Raw genomic sequence first — 17,637 nt, 5'->3', positions numbered from 1 at the left:
GAGGGAGGGAGAAGGAGGGGAAAGGGGCGGGGGAGGGGAAGAGGGGGCGAGCGAGCCTCCTGCAGCAGGAGTCATCCTCACAGCCCACCCAGCGGCACCCTAAGGGCTGCAGACAGCTGGCCTCTTCTCAGACGTGGGCAAGTTTAAGGGGGGGGGGCGGGGCCTTCCTAAATGTGCTTTTTTCCTTTTTTTTTTACACTTTTAAAAATGAAAGTTAATAGATCACAAAGAATGTTACATTAAAAACATAAAAAATATAAGAGGTTCCCATAAAACCCACTCCCCACCCCCCTACCCCATCATTTTTGTAAATTGTATTTTTTTGAAGATATATACATCACAAAAAAATGTTACATTAAAAACATAAGAGGTTCTCGTAGACCCTCCCACCCCCCACCCCCGCAACCTGCCCCATCATTGCGGCACACTCATGGCACTCGGTGAACACATTTTGGGGCGCTGCTGCACCACGTGGATAATAGTTTACCCTGCAGTTCACACTCTCCCCCAGTACACAGTGGGTTATGGCAGGATATATAAAGTCCAGCATGTGTCTCTGCAACATCACTCAGGACAACCCAAAGTCCCCAAAATGCCCCCAGAATGGATTTGGCTTTTCCTCCCCGCGGTAAATGGGCACAGGATTGTGATATCCAGCTTAGGTCTCGGCTGGAATCTGCGAAGTCCGGCAGGCACGACCGGGCGAGGTGGGGAGAGACGGTCAGAAGGACAGGAGGACACGCGGGAGCAAGGAACGGGGGCTGGGAGGAGCCAGGGAGTGGGGCGCCCCTAACTGGCCTCCCCACAGCCCGGCCCCGAGAGCCCCTGGCCCCGTTGGACCGGAGATTTAATTTTTCGCTCAATGCATTTCATCTGTTAAATTTTCTAGTCTGGAAAAATTCCTCTTCCTTCTGCTCGTGTGTCTGTGATAACGCACCGCATGTGGCCATCGCCGGGTCAGCAACTATCAGCTCGTTACCAAATGGGTTATTCTGAAACAATATCCTTTCATGCACAGACTATCTTAATATAGACGACTAGCTAAGCACACTGAAACATAACGGCCAAGCCTGAGGCAGTGACTACACCTTAAACCCTAACAGCGATGTCTCACCTTCTTCTAGGCGGTCCGTGTGCAAAATTCCCCCATGTCTGTTGTGGATTGAATTGTGTCCCCCACAAAAGATAACCTCAAGCCCTAAACCCCCGTCTGCGAATGTGGTCCCGTTTGGAAACAGGCTCTCGGACGTCGTGATTAGTTAGGGTGGGCCCTCCTTACACCCCCCGTGCCCCCCACCTTCTGCCCTCACCGGGATGATTGCCCTGGTGCCTAGGGAAGCTTGGCGGGGTGGGCAGAGCGACTGCAGCCTCGGGGAGAGGGACTGGAGGACGGAAGGACGCCACAGGCAAAGTAATGGAAACATTTCGCCTGGTCCACGTCCACACGGCCTGCAGCGCTAGCTCTGTCCCGGGGGCTCAGAGGTCAGCTACAGTGTCGGCTCGTGGGCCGCCTGGAGACGCCGATCGCAGGGCCCACATCCCCCCCGAAGCAACCCTACCCAAGTTTCCAACAGCTGGCGTCGACCTGCCCGTCCTTTCCGTGGCCTCCGAGAGCCACGGTCATTGCCCCAGGGGAGCTCCCTCCACGGTGCTTTTTGGCTCTTTCCACCCTGACACGTAAAGGAATGTTCTAGATCCATCCAGTGCCGGGGCCCCATTAATGACCCGGCGGGGTCTCTACCGCCCCTTCTGTTCCCCATTCCTGGTTTCAACGCCCCCCACTCCCAATGCTGCTCAACATACTTTATAATGGATCAAGGGAAGTGTGGGGAGAAAAGGATAGAGAAGAGGAAAAGCTAAGAAGTGACCAGCTGCAGGGAGCAGCCATCACATTTTCACTGAAATCGCCCAAGAGCGATCCAAATCTTCTACGCTGGGGCTGATCAGGGACTTGATGGGTGACGTGAGGGCGACAGGGTCGGCCCCCTGGGGTTCCAGGGCTGCAAGGAGCTGTTTCACCTGCGCCCCACGAGGCTTCCCTCACTGCAGTGCCGTGCTGCCAGAAGGAGGCGCCTGGGCTGGCTCTCGGTGCCCGTAAGCCCGTGCTCTCTCTTGACCTCAGTTTCCCCTTACTCTATCCTTCTGTCTCCCAGGTCTTTCTTATCTGGCCACTGGGTGCATATGCAAGTTAAACAGGAAGTCGGGTGAGCGTGAATGCAATTCCTTCTGCTTGCTGATTATGCTTTAACCGGGGTGCAATGGTCCACCGTATCAGTCTTGGCAAGAGCAGGTAAATTCATCCAGCGAGCGTTTGAGGTCTGAGAGCAAACCCAGCTGGATCAAACTCCTTTCTCTCGACCCTCAGGGACCAACATGGGATTATTCCTCAAATACTTGCCGAGTGAGTTTAGGAAATTGTAGAATCCGGTGTTTGATCCAAGCCATGCTCTGCTCCCTCCCTGTCTCACACATTAGGAGCTAGGGGCTATTCTAGATTGCCCCATAGCAGTTATACACTAGGGGGCAGGCGAGAGAATTAAAAATAGAGAGCATCCTCTGGGATGCCTGCAATGCTCACAGGTACCTTATCTTGGGATTTCCCAGCTCAAAGGCCCTGCTGGAGGGGCGGCTCTAGGTGCTATATCTGTCTAGCCATACAATCCATCGATTGCCTGAAACAAAATGCGCTGCTCTCTCAAGACCTGAACCAAGGGAGGGTGGGGGGGATATGGGAACCTCTTATATTTTTTGAATGTGACACTTAAATAATAAATAAATAAATAAAAAGAACAAACAGTAACACTCAGGGGGAAAAAAGAGACTTGAACCAAGAGATAGAGTGACAGAGCAGCCGGTGGTGGATTCTGGGCGGCTGCTGTGATGAACATGAACGAAAGGAGAAAGCTGGTTGCCAGTGAAGGAAGCAGAGAGGAGAGATTCCACAGGGCTTCTGAGAGCCAGAAAGAGGGTGCTGGGTCTCTCCAGCTCCAGTTCCCGTCCTCTAATTGTTTCTAATCCTGTTCCCATGCCCACGAGTCTGCCCCTTAGAGCCTTCCTGTGCGACCCTCCTCCTGGAGCTGGCGGGAATGGATTTCTGTTTCTTGCAACCACTGTTCCCTGGCACAGATGGTGAGCTGTGCTTTCGTAGAGGCTGAACAAACCACAGAGGGAGCATGGAAAGGAGGTTATCACCAAAAACTTCACGAAAGAGGTGGCGGTTGAACCTGAATGAATGTTTAAAAAAAGTATTAAAACCCACCAGCTCATTGCTTGGGCATAAGCAGGTAGAGGTGACTTTATAACGTCCTGCCCTGTGCCCACCGTCAGTTACAACACTGGCAAGGGCTGTGTGGTCCTGAGTTGGCTTATTCATTTTAGCTCGTTGGTTTTCCAGATCTCTCAAATGCTGTGCATTTGGAAACTGAGCAGTACGTTCAGTTACATGGTTGTAGGCAAACCACTGTTGTCACTCACTGTGAACTGGCTTGAGATTTGGCTCTAAATTTTGAACTAAGCTAAGAGTCAGGCATCTACGCATCGAGGCTGCTGAAGTCCTTTCCTTTCCTTTTTTTTTTCTTGAGCAGATGTCTGAGTTGGCTCCTGACCGGCTTGTTCTCAGCATCTTAGTCACAGCTAAAAGCCCAGCTTTCAAAGCTGCCCTTTCTTTCTTTCTTTCTTTCAATTTTTATCAACGTTCTGGGCTATTTCTTGGCTGGTGATAGATAAAAACTGCTTCTTTTAACCTTGAGGTTAGGGCCAGACCTGCCTCCAGACTCAAGTCTTCGCGGGGCTGCAGGTCACGCAGAAACGGGCTGGATGGTGGGGCTGTCGCAAGTGTCACCAGAGCTGGGCAGACGTGGCGCTCTCCTGCCCTTCCATCTCGTTTCCTCTCGTATTACAGACAACCACCTAAAATCCGCTTTTTCCATTAGTTTGCCAGCTTCTTGAGCGCAGGCTGTGCCTTATTTATTTTGGTATTTCCCTGGCACGAAGCACAAGGTTTTACCCCTGGTAGGCACTTAACAGACGTGTGTTGAGTTGAGGTTAACACTCTCCCTACCCCATCTGCAGATGGCTAAGTGTGGCCTGAACCAGTAGGGAGCAGAACTTGATTTAGGTTTGAGACACAGTAAAGTCAATTCGGGAAAAAATATTTTAGTGGGACTAAAATGGACCATGCACTTAACTCAATAAGAATGCCATTGGAGAGCGGCCCCCTCCCCTCTGGATTTGCTGACTTCGTATCTGCAAATTTTCAGCTGGAACAGGATATGTTTTCAGATATTACCTTCATACATAGATCCACTTCCCTGTGTTCATTTATGTAACAATAGTTTGAGGACTTACTACGTGCCGTTCACCAATTTCTTTGAACAAACCTACCATTTAAGTTATAAACATATCTTCATTTTCCTTGCTCTTTGTGAGGTCCGGTGCTTCATTAAGCTCACATGTCCAAGATAAAGAAAAAAATGCCTTTTTAACCAGCGAGTATGACAGTGAGGAAGGACAGCTGCCAAATCAAGTCCATCACCCACCTTAAGTCAACCCAGGACTCCGTCTTCAAGTTCACTCAGGACCCAGCCAAGGCCCCGATGGAAAATCAGCCCCCGCTGGGGTCGCAACCCGCCTCGCCCCAAATCTGCACCCCCAGGGTCCCCACCCGCTGAGGACCCAGAGCGAAACCCACGGGCTTGAAAACTTCCGTTAGAGAAACGAGGCTTGCCCCAAGCACAAACATCCGAACGCAAGCAACGCCTTCCTGAAGGAGAAAACGAACCCCGAAAGCTCCCACTTTACCTTGCTCACGTGTAAGTGCAAGTGAAAAAGGCTGATGTCTCCTCCTCCGTTTTTTGGGTTTATAAACTGGACAAAGTCACATGTGTACAAAAGCAAGCTCACGCGACCCCAAAGCAGAGTAGGGGTGCAGGGCTGGGAAGCCACTCCTGGCTTCTGGGGGGCCTCTGAGGAGGGGGGCAGCAGAGCCTTCCACTCCATAGAGGTGTGGCTGCAGGGGAGGGGATCGGGGGCCCACCTGCCTTTGGCCCTAGAACTCAGAACCTGGTCCTGGGCCAGGACAGACAGACGGAGAAGCAGAAGCCCCGCCCAGGGGCCTGCACCCCCAGCCTGCTAGCGACGGGGTTGTCGCAGACCTAGGTGCAAAGGGAAGGAGCAAAGCTGACACGGGGGCTGGGCACTGATGTGCGGTGCTGCCAGGGGCACCCGCCTGTGGAAAAGGAGGCGGGGAGGCGGGCTAACCGCCACTAGGCGGCCAGCAGGGAGCACGAAAAGCCCGCCGCACCGGCGTAGCGCACCCATTTGGTGACGTCGTGGTCGCTGGAGCCCAGCTGCGGTTCAAACGCCTCCAGGGAGCGCGGGGGGCACCTCACGAGCGCAAAAGCTCCATGGGGGCGGGGGGGGGCGGTGAAGCGATGCCACGTCCCGAGTGGCACTGGCGGAGTGCACGCGCTGGTGGAAGGGGCGGGCGTCAGCAGTGCCCTTGCCCTGCTTCTCAATGACCGTCTTGCCATTCATCCCACCTCTGCCCTCGGGCACGCCACTCGGGAGGCTCCTCATCACCACCCGCTCGGCCCCTGCCCCTGAGGGGTCGTGCGCCGGCTCACCCGCTCCAGCACGTCGAGGAGGAGCTCGGTGCAGCGGGGCTCCATGCCCTCCCGTCGCCGGCCGACCTGCCCTGCCCCCTGGCCGGCGATCCGGGGCTGCTCTCCCTGTCTGAGGCTGGCTCTTGATGCCCTCGGCGTTCTGCGGACAGCCAAGGTCCAGCATCTCGTCCAGCAGCTCCTCTACAAGCACAGGGCTGTCCTCGAGGTTCTCCTCCCGGAGCCTGCCCGGGGCGGCCGCCGTTGCGTCACACACCCCGTAGAGGAACTCCGAGACCACAGCAGCGCTGGCGCTCTGCTTGGTGACAGCTGCCTGCCAGGTGCTGGGCTGCCGGGCGTGGAAGAAGCTGGTACGAGCGATGCTGGCCACGGCGCCGTGCACCTGCTGCCGGGCCGGCTAACGTTGACCCGAAAGGCATCCGCTGCGTCCCTCCCACTATCATTTCGGTAGACCCGGGAGATAAGCACCAACCCCTTGTGTTAGAGACGAATAGCCCTCCATTCACGGTGGCAGCGCAGGCTCCACTGCCATCGCTCTGACAAGAGACCGGCTGTCCACAGGCCCCGGGGCCACTCTTCCAATCCTGAGATGTCCTCTTGTGTCCCTGTTTGCCTGCCCGCTGTCTTTCCTGCCACTTCTTTTTGACATTGCTTTTTTAAAAAAGTATTTTATTAATCTATGAAATATGGGCCTATTTTAAATTTTTATTAACATTTTTTTTTCATTTTGATGCTATCTATTCCTCCCCCATGGCTCCCTTGTCTGTCTGCTCATTGCGTCTGCTCGTCGTGTCCGCTTGTCTTCTTTTTTTTTTTAGGAGGCACAGGAAACTGAACCCAGGACCTCCCATGTGGGAGGCAGGTGCCCAACCACTTGAGCCACATCCCCTCCCTGCTCATTGTGTCTGCTTGTTGTGTCTGCTTATTGTATCAGTTTGTTGCATCTGCTTCTCTTCTTTAGGAGGCACCGGGAACTGAGCCTGGAACCTCCCAAGTGGGAGGTGGGTGCCCAACTGCTTGAGCCACATCCACTCCCTTTGACATTGCTTTTTAATGACAGCCATTCCCAAATAAGACTTGCGAATGGCCCTTGGGTAGAAATGCGATTCAATAGGAACGAGGGTGACAGAGAACGGCCTTGCCCCCGCCTGTCTCCTCCCCCTGCTGTAAACAGCAGTGTTCTTTCTTCCAGCAGGTGGCCCCCTTGACATCCCCCTGGGAGCTCTTGGCCACCGCCACAGAACCCAGATTTCTCTTCTCTCTGCATCTTTCCTCCCCTCACTTAGTTCTTTTTCCCCGCTGTAGCAGGCTGAATAGTGCATAGCTGAATATGCACACCCTCTTATCTCCAGGTCCTGTGGCTTATTTGGAAAAAGGGCCTTTGCTGATGTAATCAAGTTACCGATCTTGAGATGTGGCGCTTGTCCTGGACTAGCCGCGGGGCCCTAAATCCAGTGACAAGTGTCCTTAGAAGAGCCAGGAGATAAGGCACCTGCAGAGGAGGGGGCCACGTGCAGACAGAAGCAGAGGTGGGAGGGTGTGGCCCCGAGGCAAGGACCCCTGGGGCCCCAGGAGCTGGAGCAGACCTGGGGGGCATCTCCCCTAGAGCCCCCAGAGGGAGTGTGGCCCCGACACCTTGACCTTCTGGCCTGAGGCCCGCGAGGGCAGCATTTCTACATGCCCGGCCCGCGGACACTGACAACCTTGAGGCCACCATTCCCTGGCAGCTCTACCAGGCCGGGGGCCGCTCTGAGAAGCACCCCTCCTGTCTCCAGGGGCCCCCCGCTTCTCTCTTCTCCCAAAGCCTGGGAAGCAGGAGCAGCCATGCATTTTTTTTTAAGATCTATTATTTACTTTTTATCCCTCCCCCTTGACGCTCGCTTGCTGTCTGCTCTGTGTCCATTCGCTGCGCGCTCCTCTGTGTCTGCTTGTCTCCCTCTGTCGCGTCATCTGGCTGCGCCAGCTCTCCACGGGCGCGGGCCAGCTTTGCCTTCACTGGGAGGCCCGGGATGCGAACCACGGGCCTCCCATATGGTAGGCGGGAGCCCAATCCATCGAGCCACAGCCGCTTCCTGCGGCCATGCGTTTTTGCTGGTGGCACGGATTTAATCCATTCATTCCCCGCCGGCGCCGCCTCCTGTGGCACCAGGGGTGCTGTCACCTGCCAAGCGACTCCTTCTCCCGTGAGCCGTGGACCAGCAGCTGCGGCACGGCCTGGAGGCCTGCGGGAAGCCCGGGGTCCCAGCCTCGCCCCAGATGTGGGGAAGCAGGGTCTGCGCTCTGAAATGACCGCAGCTGTTGGTTGGAGAAGCACCAGCGGGGGACGTCTGAGGTGGGAATGACTTCTTCTCTCTGCCTGTAGGAACCCCAGTTTCTTTACGTTAAATTTGTTACATGTGGCAAAGGCGCGGAGGTTACCCAACAACAAAACAAGTCGAAAGCCTTGGGTCAGGGACACATACTGACGTATTACGTTTGCAACGACAAGGTGCCTGGAATTTGCTTTGAAAGACGGCAGAAAGAGTGAAAGAGGAGGGAGAGCACTGGGTGGGAGTCGATGGAACAAAAGTGGCAAACTGTTGACAATTCTTGCAGCTGGGTGATGGGGGCTCGCGATGCAATTCTCTCTCCTTTTGTGATTTTGGAAATTTTCATAATCAAAAGTTAAGAAAAATCGTGGTTTCCCAGCTTTCTTTATTTTCAAGAATCCATTTTTTTTCTCCCTCATTGGAAATGACTGGTAGTTGAAGGCTTTTTTTTTTGGTCCCAAACTGTGGTTTTTATTACTCGGTTTGCCTATGTTTGGGGCTTTGTTGACCTCTAGGGCTTTTTCAGCAGAGCTGTTGCTGGGGAAGCAGGATGGGAGCTGATTAAATTTTCCAGCATCTTCTATCTAGGTTTCCAACCGCATCTGCTGGGCTTGGATTCTTACCAGCAACAGGACTTGGATTTCCTTTTTCTTTCCTTTTTCTTGTGTCTCTTTCAGACTCTGTCTCTGTCGCTGGATGAGTGTCTTGTGTATGATCTTTAGGCCATCTGATTTACTTGAGATGTGCTTGGTATACATCTAGCCCAGTGGTTCTCAAGTGATGGGCAGTTTTGCCCCTTAGGAATGTTTGGCAATGCCTGGAGGTATTTTTGGTTGTCGTGACGGGGATGGTGGGTGTGCTACTGGCGTCTAGTAGGGAGAGGGCAGGGTTGCTGCTAAGCACCCCAACATGCCCAAGACAGATCTGGCCCCAAACATCATGTGCTGCCGTTGGGAAACCCCCATTCATTCTTTTTTTTTTTTTTTAAAGATTTATTAATTTTTCTCCCCTCCCCCACCCCCCACCCTAGTTGTCTGTTCGCTGTGTCTATTCGCTGCGTGTTCTTCTTTGTCCGCTTCTGTTGTTGTCAGCAGCACAGGAATCTGTGTCTCTCTTTGTTGCGTCATCTTGCTGCATCAGCTCTCCGTGTGTGCGGCGCCTTTCCTGGGCAGGCTGCACTTTCTTTCACGCTGGGTAGGTCTCCTTACGGGGCGCACTCCTTGTGCGTGGGGCTCCCCTACGCGGGGGACACCCCTGTGTGGCACAGCACTCCTTGTGCGCATCAGCACTGCACATGGGCCAGCTCCACATGGGTCAAGGAGGCCCGGGGTTTGAACCGCGGACCTCCCATGTGGTAGACGGACGCCCTAACCACTGGGCCAAGTCCGCTTCCCGCGATTCATTCTTAAATGCCCTCCAAGTGCGCTTGGCCACACTTCTTTGCTCCTGTCTCGTAGAACGGAGGGGCAGCCTTGTGACTGATTACATCTACAGGAAGTTTTTACCTCTTCTGGGTTGATGTTGGAATAGAATCTAAGAGCCTGAAGATTTGTGCAAGCTGTGGACCACACACCTCCGGGGGCACCGTCCACATGGTATTTACAAAAACAACGTCCCCAGTGTGCAGTGCAGGGCTCCAGGTCCTGGCTCTGGTTTGGAGAGAGACTTCATTTCTGGCCGCCAGGGAGCCTGAGCTTGCCACTGTTGTGTCCTTCCAAGAAAGGAGAAAATGCCGGGCAGAGAGGGCGGCGCTTTTATCACTCTGGACCGTCGCTGAGTCTGGAGCCTCCGTTTGCACTCCTGGGCCATCTCCATTCGACTGGATCTAAAAGTGTCCACTTAGAACGTCCCAGCTTACTCTTTGGATAGCGTTTGTCTGAAACCAGTTGATAAGAATCAACTTAGAGGGAAGCGGCCGTGGCTCAATCGACTGGGCTCCTGTCTACCACACGGGAGGCCCTGGGTTCGCGTCCCAGGGCCTCCTCGTGAAGGCAAAGCTGCTCCATGTGCCGTGGAGAGCTGGCGCAGCAAGATGACGCAACAAAGGGAGACGAGCAGACCCAGCAGAATGTGCAGCTAACGGACACAGAGAGCAGACAGCAAAAAAAAACAAGCCACAAGGGAGGGGGGAGAAGTAAATTAGAAAAAAAAGAATTGACTTATTTTCAGTTGGTTTATTGGGGGAGAAAATTTACGCCGCCACTATAACACTTTTCATCCACACCCCATTCGCTTGTTGGGATTTCCTTGGTTTCCGTAGCATAATTAATTCTGACTGATCCTCAATCCCGTTGCAGTCAGAGAGGGCAAAAGTGTTCATTGTCGTCACCTGCAGGGGAGCAGAAGTACAGGCTTCTGGAGTGAGTGGCGATCAGGTGGTTTAGACTCGGGAAAGGAGCTTCCGATCCTCGGGGAACGGCTTTTCATGCCAGCAGTTCAAGGAGGCTGGAGGGACGGCCCTGCAGGGTTCCCAGGCAGCCTGGGGGATTGAGTTTTTGTTTTTAATATTTATTTATTTTATTTGTCTGCCCCGTCCCAGGATGGCTTTCTCATCTGTCTGCTCATTATTTGCTCACCTTCTCCCAGAGGCACTAGAAACCGAACCTGGGACCTCCCACATGGGAGGCGGGTGCTCAGTGGCCTGAGCCACATCCGCTCCCCATGGCTCCATGGCTCCCCATGGGCTGCGGCGTCTGCTGGCTTGTGGCATCTGCTTATTTAGGCGTCTCTCTGTGCGGAGAGTGCAGGCATCAGCTCATCTTTTTTAGGAGGAACCGGGACCCGAACCTGGGATCTCCGGTGTGGTAGGCGGGTGCCCAACTGGTTGAGCCCTGGATTGAGTTTGATTTCTTGGGACTGGTTCCAAGCCATTGCCTCTCTCTGGGTGTGGGTGCTCCTGAGAGATCTTCCATGCACAGGGCAGGTAAACCCCAGGGCGGGCAGGTAAGCCCCAGGGCGGGCAGGTAAGCCCCAGGGTGGGCAGGTAAGTTCCAGGGTGGGCCCCCAGCCAATGGAGGGCCCAGGGAGAATGCACCCCGGGATCCCTGCTTCCTGGGAACCTCACGCCTTGAGTGTGGCCTGGGGTGATGAGAAATCCCTCCCCAGGTTAGGTCATAAGAAGGCTGTCGCTTCCATTGCGGGTGCCCCGGGGAAGCCCCTGCAGTGTCCAGGGGCAGCCCTGGACAGAGGCCTGTGTGGCAAGGCCACCTCACGTGTGAGCTTGGAGGTGGCTTCCTCCCACCCTCAGCCCCTGCTCGAGCCTTCAGGGACACAGCCCGGCTGGCAGCTCGATGGCAACGTCGTGAAAGACCTTGGGCCAGAGGCACGCGGCTCGGCTGCACCTGGCTTCTTACACACAGAGAGGGTGAGAGGAGAATAGCTGTTGTTTAAGCGGCTGAGATGTGGGGCAAGTCGTTACGCAGCACTAGGCGGTGACTACACTCACCAGGCTCTTTCCTGCCGCAGGACCTTCGTGCATGCTGCTCCCCTCGGCCTGGCCTGCTGTTTCTCCCACTCTATGTCTAGCTAAGTCTACCTCATCTTCCAGGTTCCAGCTTCTGTTATACTTTATGAAGGAAAACACAAACCAGAGACTGTGTCCTCTAAAAACTTGCAACCTAGTGAAGGAGGCAGACATTAAGCCAAAGAGACACTCACTGCTGATGTGGAGTCGCAAAGCAAAACACAGCATGGAATAGGAGAGAAAATAATGAGAGGGGACTCATACCCTGGAGGGGGCTCTTTGCATTTTGCCAGTGGAACACATTGTCAGGGCAGAAAATACCCACAAGGTTGAAGCTGAGGCATGCGTGGAGTGGGTGTTTCTGGAACCTGGAGAAGGTGCCGGAGCACCTCTTGGTTATGCAGCCTCTTGGACTGACCCCTGAGCTCAGGGACTGGACCGTAATCCTAGGGGCTTTCTAGCGCTCCAGGCTGGGGAGCCGTTCCTTCTTGCCTGCTGCCTTTAAAAAGCTGGACGCTCACGCCCCGGCTCGGGGCCGCCCTGGAGGAGTCTGTGGGGTACACGGAATTCCAGGATGGCTGGGAGCCGGGTCCTGGAGCACACGCCTCGGAGAATCCCTTCCCCGTGCTTGTGAGCACAACCTGTGGCTTGCTGCTGCTGTTTTTTCCCCCAAAGCAGTTTTATTGAGATATATTCACACCCCATATGATCTATCCAAAGAGTATGATCAAAGGCTTTTACTAGAATCACAGTGTTGTGCATTCACCACTGCAAAAAATTTTAGAAAAATTTCATTACCCCAAAAAGAAAAACTCCACACCCCTTAGCCGTTACTTCCCAAGGCCTCTACCCTTCCCCGTGTGACTTGCTTCTAACCCATAGAACACGGCAAAGGTAAAGGGTTTTTGCACTATGTGATTATACCAAATACCGTTTTTGATTGTACATTTTGGATGAATCCTGTGCTTTATTAATATGTATCAATGAAATTGATTTGTTAAAAAAGAAGAGGGATTTTGCACATGTAATGAAGATCCCTAATCAGTTTACTTTGAGTTATTCGAAAGGGACATTTTTCTGGGTGGGCCTGACCTAATCAGGTGAGCCCTTAAAATTGGTTCTAGAGGCGAGAGACCCTCTTTTGTTGCCTTGAAAGAGCAAGCTGCCTTCTGCAAGGAAATGGATTTTGTGAACAACCACACGAGCCTGGGAGAGGACCCCGAGCCTCCGATAGACCACGGCCCTGGCTGACACTTTATGTGCAGCTTGGTGAGACCCTGAGCAGGGAGCCTGGCTAAGCCATGCCAGGCCTCTCGCCACTGTCCTGTCCCCACTTCCCCACACAATGGAGGTGTTCAAATAATATTTACTGAAAGAAACAATGAATCCAACATAAGCTCTTCAAAAACTTATCTGGGGAAGCTGATGTGGCTCAAGCAGTTGGGCACCCGCCTACCACATGGGAGGTCATGGGTTCGGTTCCTAGTGCCTCCTAAAGAAGTCAAGCCAGACAGCGAGTTGATGCCACAGGCTGGTGCAGAGAGCCAATGCAACAAGATGATGCAATGAAAAGACACAAGGAGGAAACACAATGAGAGACACAACAAGCCAGGAGTGGAGGTGGCTCAAGCCAATGGGCACCTCTCTCCCACAAGGAAGGTCCCGGGTTCGGTTTCCGGTGCCTCCTAAAAAAGATGATGAATGGACACAGAGAGCAGACAACGAGTGCAAACAACGGGGTGGGGGGACACAAAAAAAACCCAAAAAACTTATCTGGAGAGACTTTTCCCATCCTCAGCAGCAGGGAGGGCCAACGAGGGGCTCAGGCCCCGTCTCCTGGGGTGAGCCCAAGACGCCCCCCAGCCCCGGCAGCCTCTGCAGGCACATGGCGGCTCCCTGCTCTGCTTTCCAGAGGTGCGCGTGCCCCAGGCAGGCCCGGGGCTCGGGCCCCGGGGGTGGGTCAGCTCTCTGGGGTGGGCGGCTCTCCGTGTGCCTGGGGTGACAATTCCCCCCGCACCCTCACCGGGACCACCTGACTCCCCGGAAGCTTGGTCTCTCACCTGAGCCCTCATTCCAGCGGTTTGTCGTGCTTCTGCTGTGGGATGCGGAACGAGCGCTGCCCCAACCCCTCTCCCCTGCTTTAAATTGCCGAGGGGTATCATGGGAAGATCAGTTCATCAGCTGAGCCCAAGGAGTCTTTCTACCATGGTTCGTGTCGAGCCAACCCTCTGGCATCTGATGAGGTCTTTTTTTCTTTTTAAAGATTTCTTTTTTTAAAATTTATTTCTCTCCCCTTCCCTCTCCACTCCATCCCTCCGCCCAGATTGTCTGCTCTCTGTGTCCATTCGCTGTGTGTTCTTTTGTGACCGCTTCTATCCTTATCAAGGGCACGGGAATCTGTGTTTCTTTTTGTTGGTCATCTTGCTGTGTCAGCTCTCCGTGTGTGCAGCACCATTCCTGGGCAGGCTACACTTTCTTTCGCGCTGGGCGGCTCTCCTTCGGGGCGCACTCTTTACGCGTGGGGCTCCCCTACGCGGGGGACACCCCTGCGTGGCAGGGCACTCCTTGCGCGCATCAGCACTGCGCATAGGCCAGCTCCACACGGGTCAAGGAGGCCCGGGGTTTGAACCTTGGACCTCCCATGTGGTAGACAGACGCCCTAACCACTGGGCCAAGTCCGCTTCCCTGATGAGGTCTTTGGGTGCTGGCAGAACCAATTTTTCTCCATTCCTTTTTCCAACTGTGGATGATTCTTGTCCGCAGGGGAGTTGGACAGAGGTCGGCTTGAGTCCCGCTTGTGAAGACAGAGGCCAGGGAGCTAGCTGCCCAGTCTGGGCCGGCCCCTGCTTCCCTGACGGAATAGGTTCAGGATATCCACCGGTTGCTCGGAAGCCCCGGAGATGGGACGTGCACAGGGGTTGGGAAGGATCACTTAACTAGAATCCAAGACAGCCGAGGGCTCGAGCATGCCAGAGGGCAGGGACTAAGAACCCAGCTTCTAGAATCATCCAGAGCTGAGCTGGGCTCCTCTCCTGCATCTCAGCCACTGGGGGACCCCAGGAAAGCTTTGTCCTCTCGCCGAGCCTTGGATTTCTCATCTGTAAAGGAGGAGAGTTGTTTTGACTTCCTATCACCTTTGAGAGAATTGAAGGCTCTGGCTGAGCATTTTCTTAAGCCCGGCATCTCCAGGAGACGTCAGGCAATATCTGGAAACGTGTGGCTGTCACGGGGGCTACTAACATCTGCCAGGTGGGGCCCAGGGGTGCTGTGGAACATCCTGCAGCGCAGGGGCCACCCCCCGCCCCAACAACCAAGAATGATCCGGCCCCAAATAGTCCAGGTTGCCCATCACGAGAAAGGCCGTTTTAAGGTCAAAACAGACTGAATGTTCATTGGCTCAATAAATGACAGGACTGGTTATAAGTAAGAGGCACAAAGGGACAGATTTTTGCCAAGTGCTGAGTTAAAAAAATTGGTTTGTGTTATGATGTTTTGTTATTTATAGGTAACACATTTCTGAGATTCAAGATTAATGTTCCTCCCACCCTCTCCTTCAGCCACCCAAGCCCCCTCCCTGGAGAAACCAGTTGCTGCCATTTTCTTGTTTATTTATCCTGAGGTCCTATAAACAATTATATACACATATATATACATACACCCCCCCTTAAAGTGTGTAGGTGCTCCACACTTGCTTTGCATTTTGCTCTTGCTGCTTGATCCATTTTGCAGATAGTTCATTTCCTATCGGTACACAAAGAGGTGCCCCATTTTTTTTCTTTTTAAGGTACAGCTTGTTTTATTCAACCACTCCCCTCTCCATGGATATTTAGGTTAGTTCCATTTCCTTTGGCTGTTGTAAACACCGATGCAACGGGTAATTTTGTTCGCCCGTCATCTTCCCCTGAGCAAACATAGCTGTAGGATAAAATCCTCTTCCTGCAATTGCCCAGTAAAAAAGTCTGTGCGTTTGTAATTTTAGCAGATGTTGCCAAATGACCTCCCACTGAAGCTGTACCTGTCTCTGTCCCCACTGGCGATGAATGTATGGGAGGAGTTGGGGTGATTTTGTGATTTTTAACACATGTTTGCGCTGCTCATATCTTATCCGAAAGGGATAAATAAAAGGTGGGTGCACCATAAGCTATTTTGGGCCCATCCTGTCCCCAGCGCTCAGGGAGCCAGAATCTGCCCCTGGAGATCTTTTAAGCATCCTGAAGTTAATGCTGCTGGGAAGTGGGATCTGCTTTCTTCAGAAAAGGGTTGTTTAGTTCCTGCTTCCCAGAGCTAATGGTTCCCAATCGACTTGCCTCTCGGAGAGTTGACGCGCAGGAAACTCTTCCTTAGCAAGTCTCTCTCCGAGTGGTTCTTCAGCTTTCTGTTTTAAGGTTTTGATTCGAGGACGCCTTTGAGGGATGGATGGGAGTGATAAACTCTGGAAAGAGGCTCCTACAATTCGCTAATTTCAGCGGGGCTGCAGGCCCCGGCAGGTGTCCTAGGGCCCCCAGAAGTGGGTGGTGCAGGGCCAGGCTCACCCCGCAGCCCTCCCAGCACCACCTTCCCGTGTTGGAGGAGCCAGGGGTGTCTGGGGATGGCAGGCTGGGGACCTCCGCGGGCTGGGGACCTCCGCAGGCTGGGGACCTCCGCAGGCTCTGGACCTGGGTAGGATGGCCTCCGCAGGGCTGGGACACCCCAATTCCTGGCCAATGGCTGGTCAGTCCTTCCGGCGCCCTGAGCCTTATTTCTCACCCCCGGGATGGGAACAACACCTGCTCGCGGTATTGCCGGAGCTGCCACGCGCAGCCGACAGGGGCAGGAGCTGACGCTTGGGAACCAGATGCCGTGGCCCTTGGCGCTCGTCTCCTCCCTTCTCCGCCCCCACTCCCCCCTTTAGGCTGGAATCCCTGTTGAGTGGCAGCTGGGACTCTGGAATGCCCCTTCCTGTCCCAGGCGCCCGGCCCAGGCTGGTCCCTCTAGCTGGCGCACTTGCCCTTCCTCTCATCCCCTGAGCTCCCTTTCAGCTCTCAGCTCAGTTGCCCCATCCTCAGGGAGCCCCTCCGGGTCTCTAATCCACGGTAGATTTGCCCCTGAGGTCTTCCCAGCCCCCTCCTTCTCCTCCCTCGTGCCCCTCTGAGTTGTAATGACATTTGTTTGCTTGTCCAACATCTGTCTCCCCTGCTGGACTGCAGATTCCAGGGGAGGGGGCCACCAGAAGGTGCAAAGGCCCTGGGGCAGGGGGGAGCTGGGCAGGAGGTTTTCATGATCTGGAAAGAAGCGAGTGAGGGGAAGAGAGGAGAGAGAGGCAGGCAGGGACCTCAGGGGCCAGGACATGGCATGGGACCTTCTGGGCTCTTCGAGGAGCCTCGGGCCACTGCTGAGGGATTTAAGCAGCGGAGTGACCTGATTAAATTGAGGTCTTCAGGCTTTGATGTTTTACTGTTTCTATCACATGGATTTTTAAATTCTTTGAATCATTTCCCTTTTTAAAAAAGACCACCGGGCACCGCACGAATGGACGGTCCGCAGGTTGCAAGGTGGGCAGTGGAGCGGGGGTGATCCCGACGGGGCTCAGCCGAGGGTCCTGGGAACCCCCCACGCGGCCCACGACACCCTGCGCTAAGGCTTCCCCCCGCCCTGCGCCCAGTTTCGGGCGCCGCCTCGGTCTCCCCAGTGGTCCAGCCGCGGGAGAACCAGCTCCGGCCTTGGGACAGGACGGCGCGGGGGGCGCCGTGGGCACCGGCCCCCCGCGCGGGGGCCGCGCTTACCCGAGATGGTGGTGAAGTGGGAGGGCGAGGTCATGGTGACGAAGGGCGGCGTCAGGTACTTGGCCTTCACGCCCTCCCTGGCCAGGCGGTCCAGGTGGGGGGTGTCCACGTCCTGGTCGTAGTCCCAGCGGAAGCCGTCGAAGGAGATGAGCAGCAGCGGGCGGGCGCCCGCGCCGCGGGGCAGCGGGTGGCAGGCGGCGCAGCCCAGCAGGACGGGCAGCAGCGCGCTGCCCAGCCTCATGCTGCAGGGACGCGGGGCGCCGGCCCGCGCGCCCCTTATACCTGCCCGCGGGCGAAGTCCAGCCTGATAAGCCGCCCGCGCCCCGGCCGGAGCCAGCACGCGGGCTCCCGCGAGCCGCCCTGGCTTTCAAAACCCACCGCGGGGCGTGCTGGGGGCCAGTGCGATTGCAAGTGGGGTGGGACGGGGCCCTGCGACGTCCCAGGGTATACTTTGGCTTTTGGGGTTTGGTCTTGCAGTATTT

The 17,637-nt window shown here is 54.8% G+C and overlaps 1 protein-coding gene across 1 annotated transcript in view; it reads right to left on the bottom strand.

Annotated features, from left to right (window-relative positions):
* The window catches only part of LOC101416573 (ectonucleotide pyrophosphatase/phosphodiesterase family member 7-like), a 40,698-nt gene extending 23,302 nt beyond the window's left edge, over positions 1 to 17,396 (bottom strand). The window contains exon 1 of the mRNA XM_023584611.2: positions 17,156 to 17,396. Coding sequence (XP_023440379.2) covers positions 17,156 to 17,396 — 241 coding nt within the window. The remainder of the gene's footprint in view (positions 1 to 17,155) is intronic.
* Positions 17,397 to 17,637: the final 241 nt, after the last annotated feature.

The sequence above is a fragment of the Dasypus novemcinctus genome, chromosome 23 (genome assembly GCF_030445035.2).
Source record: "Dasypus novemcinctus isolate mDasNov1 chromosome 23, mDasNov1.1.hap2, whole genome shotgun sequence".
Classification (NCBI taxonomy): Eukaryota; Metazoa; Chordata; class Mammalia; order Cingulata; family Dasypodidae; genus Dasypus; species Dasypus novemcinctus.
This window is presented reverse-complemented; position numbering and strand designations above follow the sequence as displayed.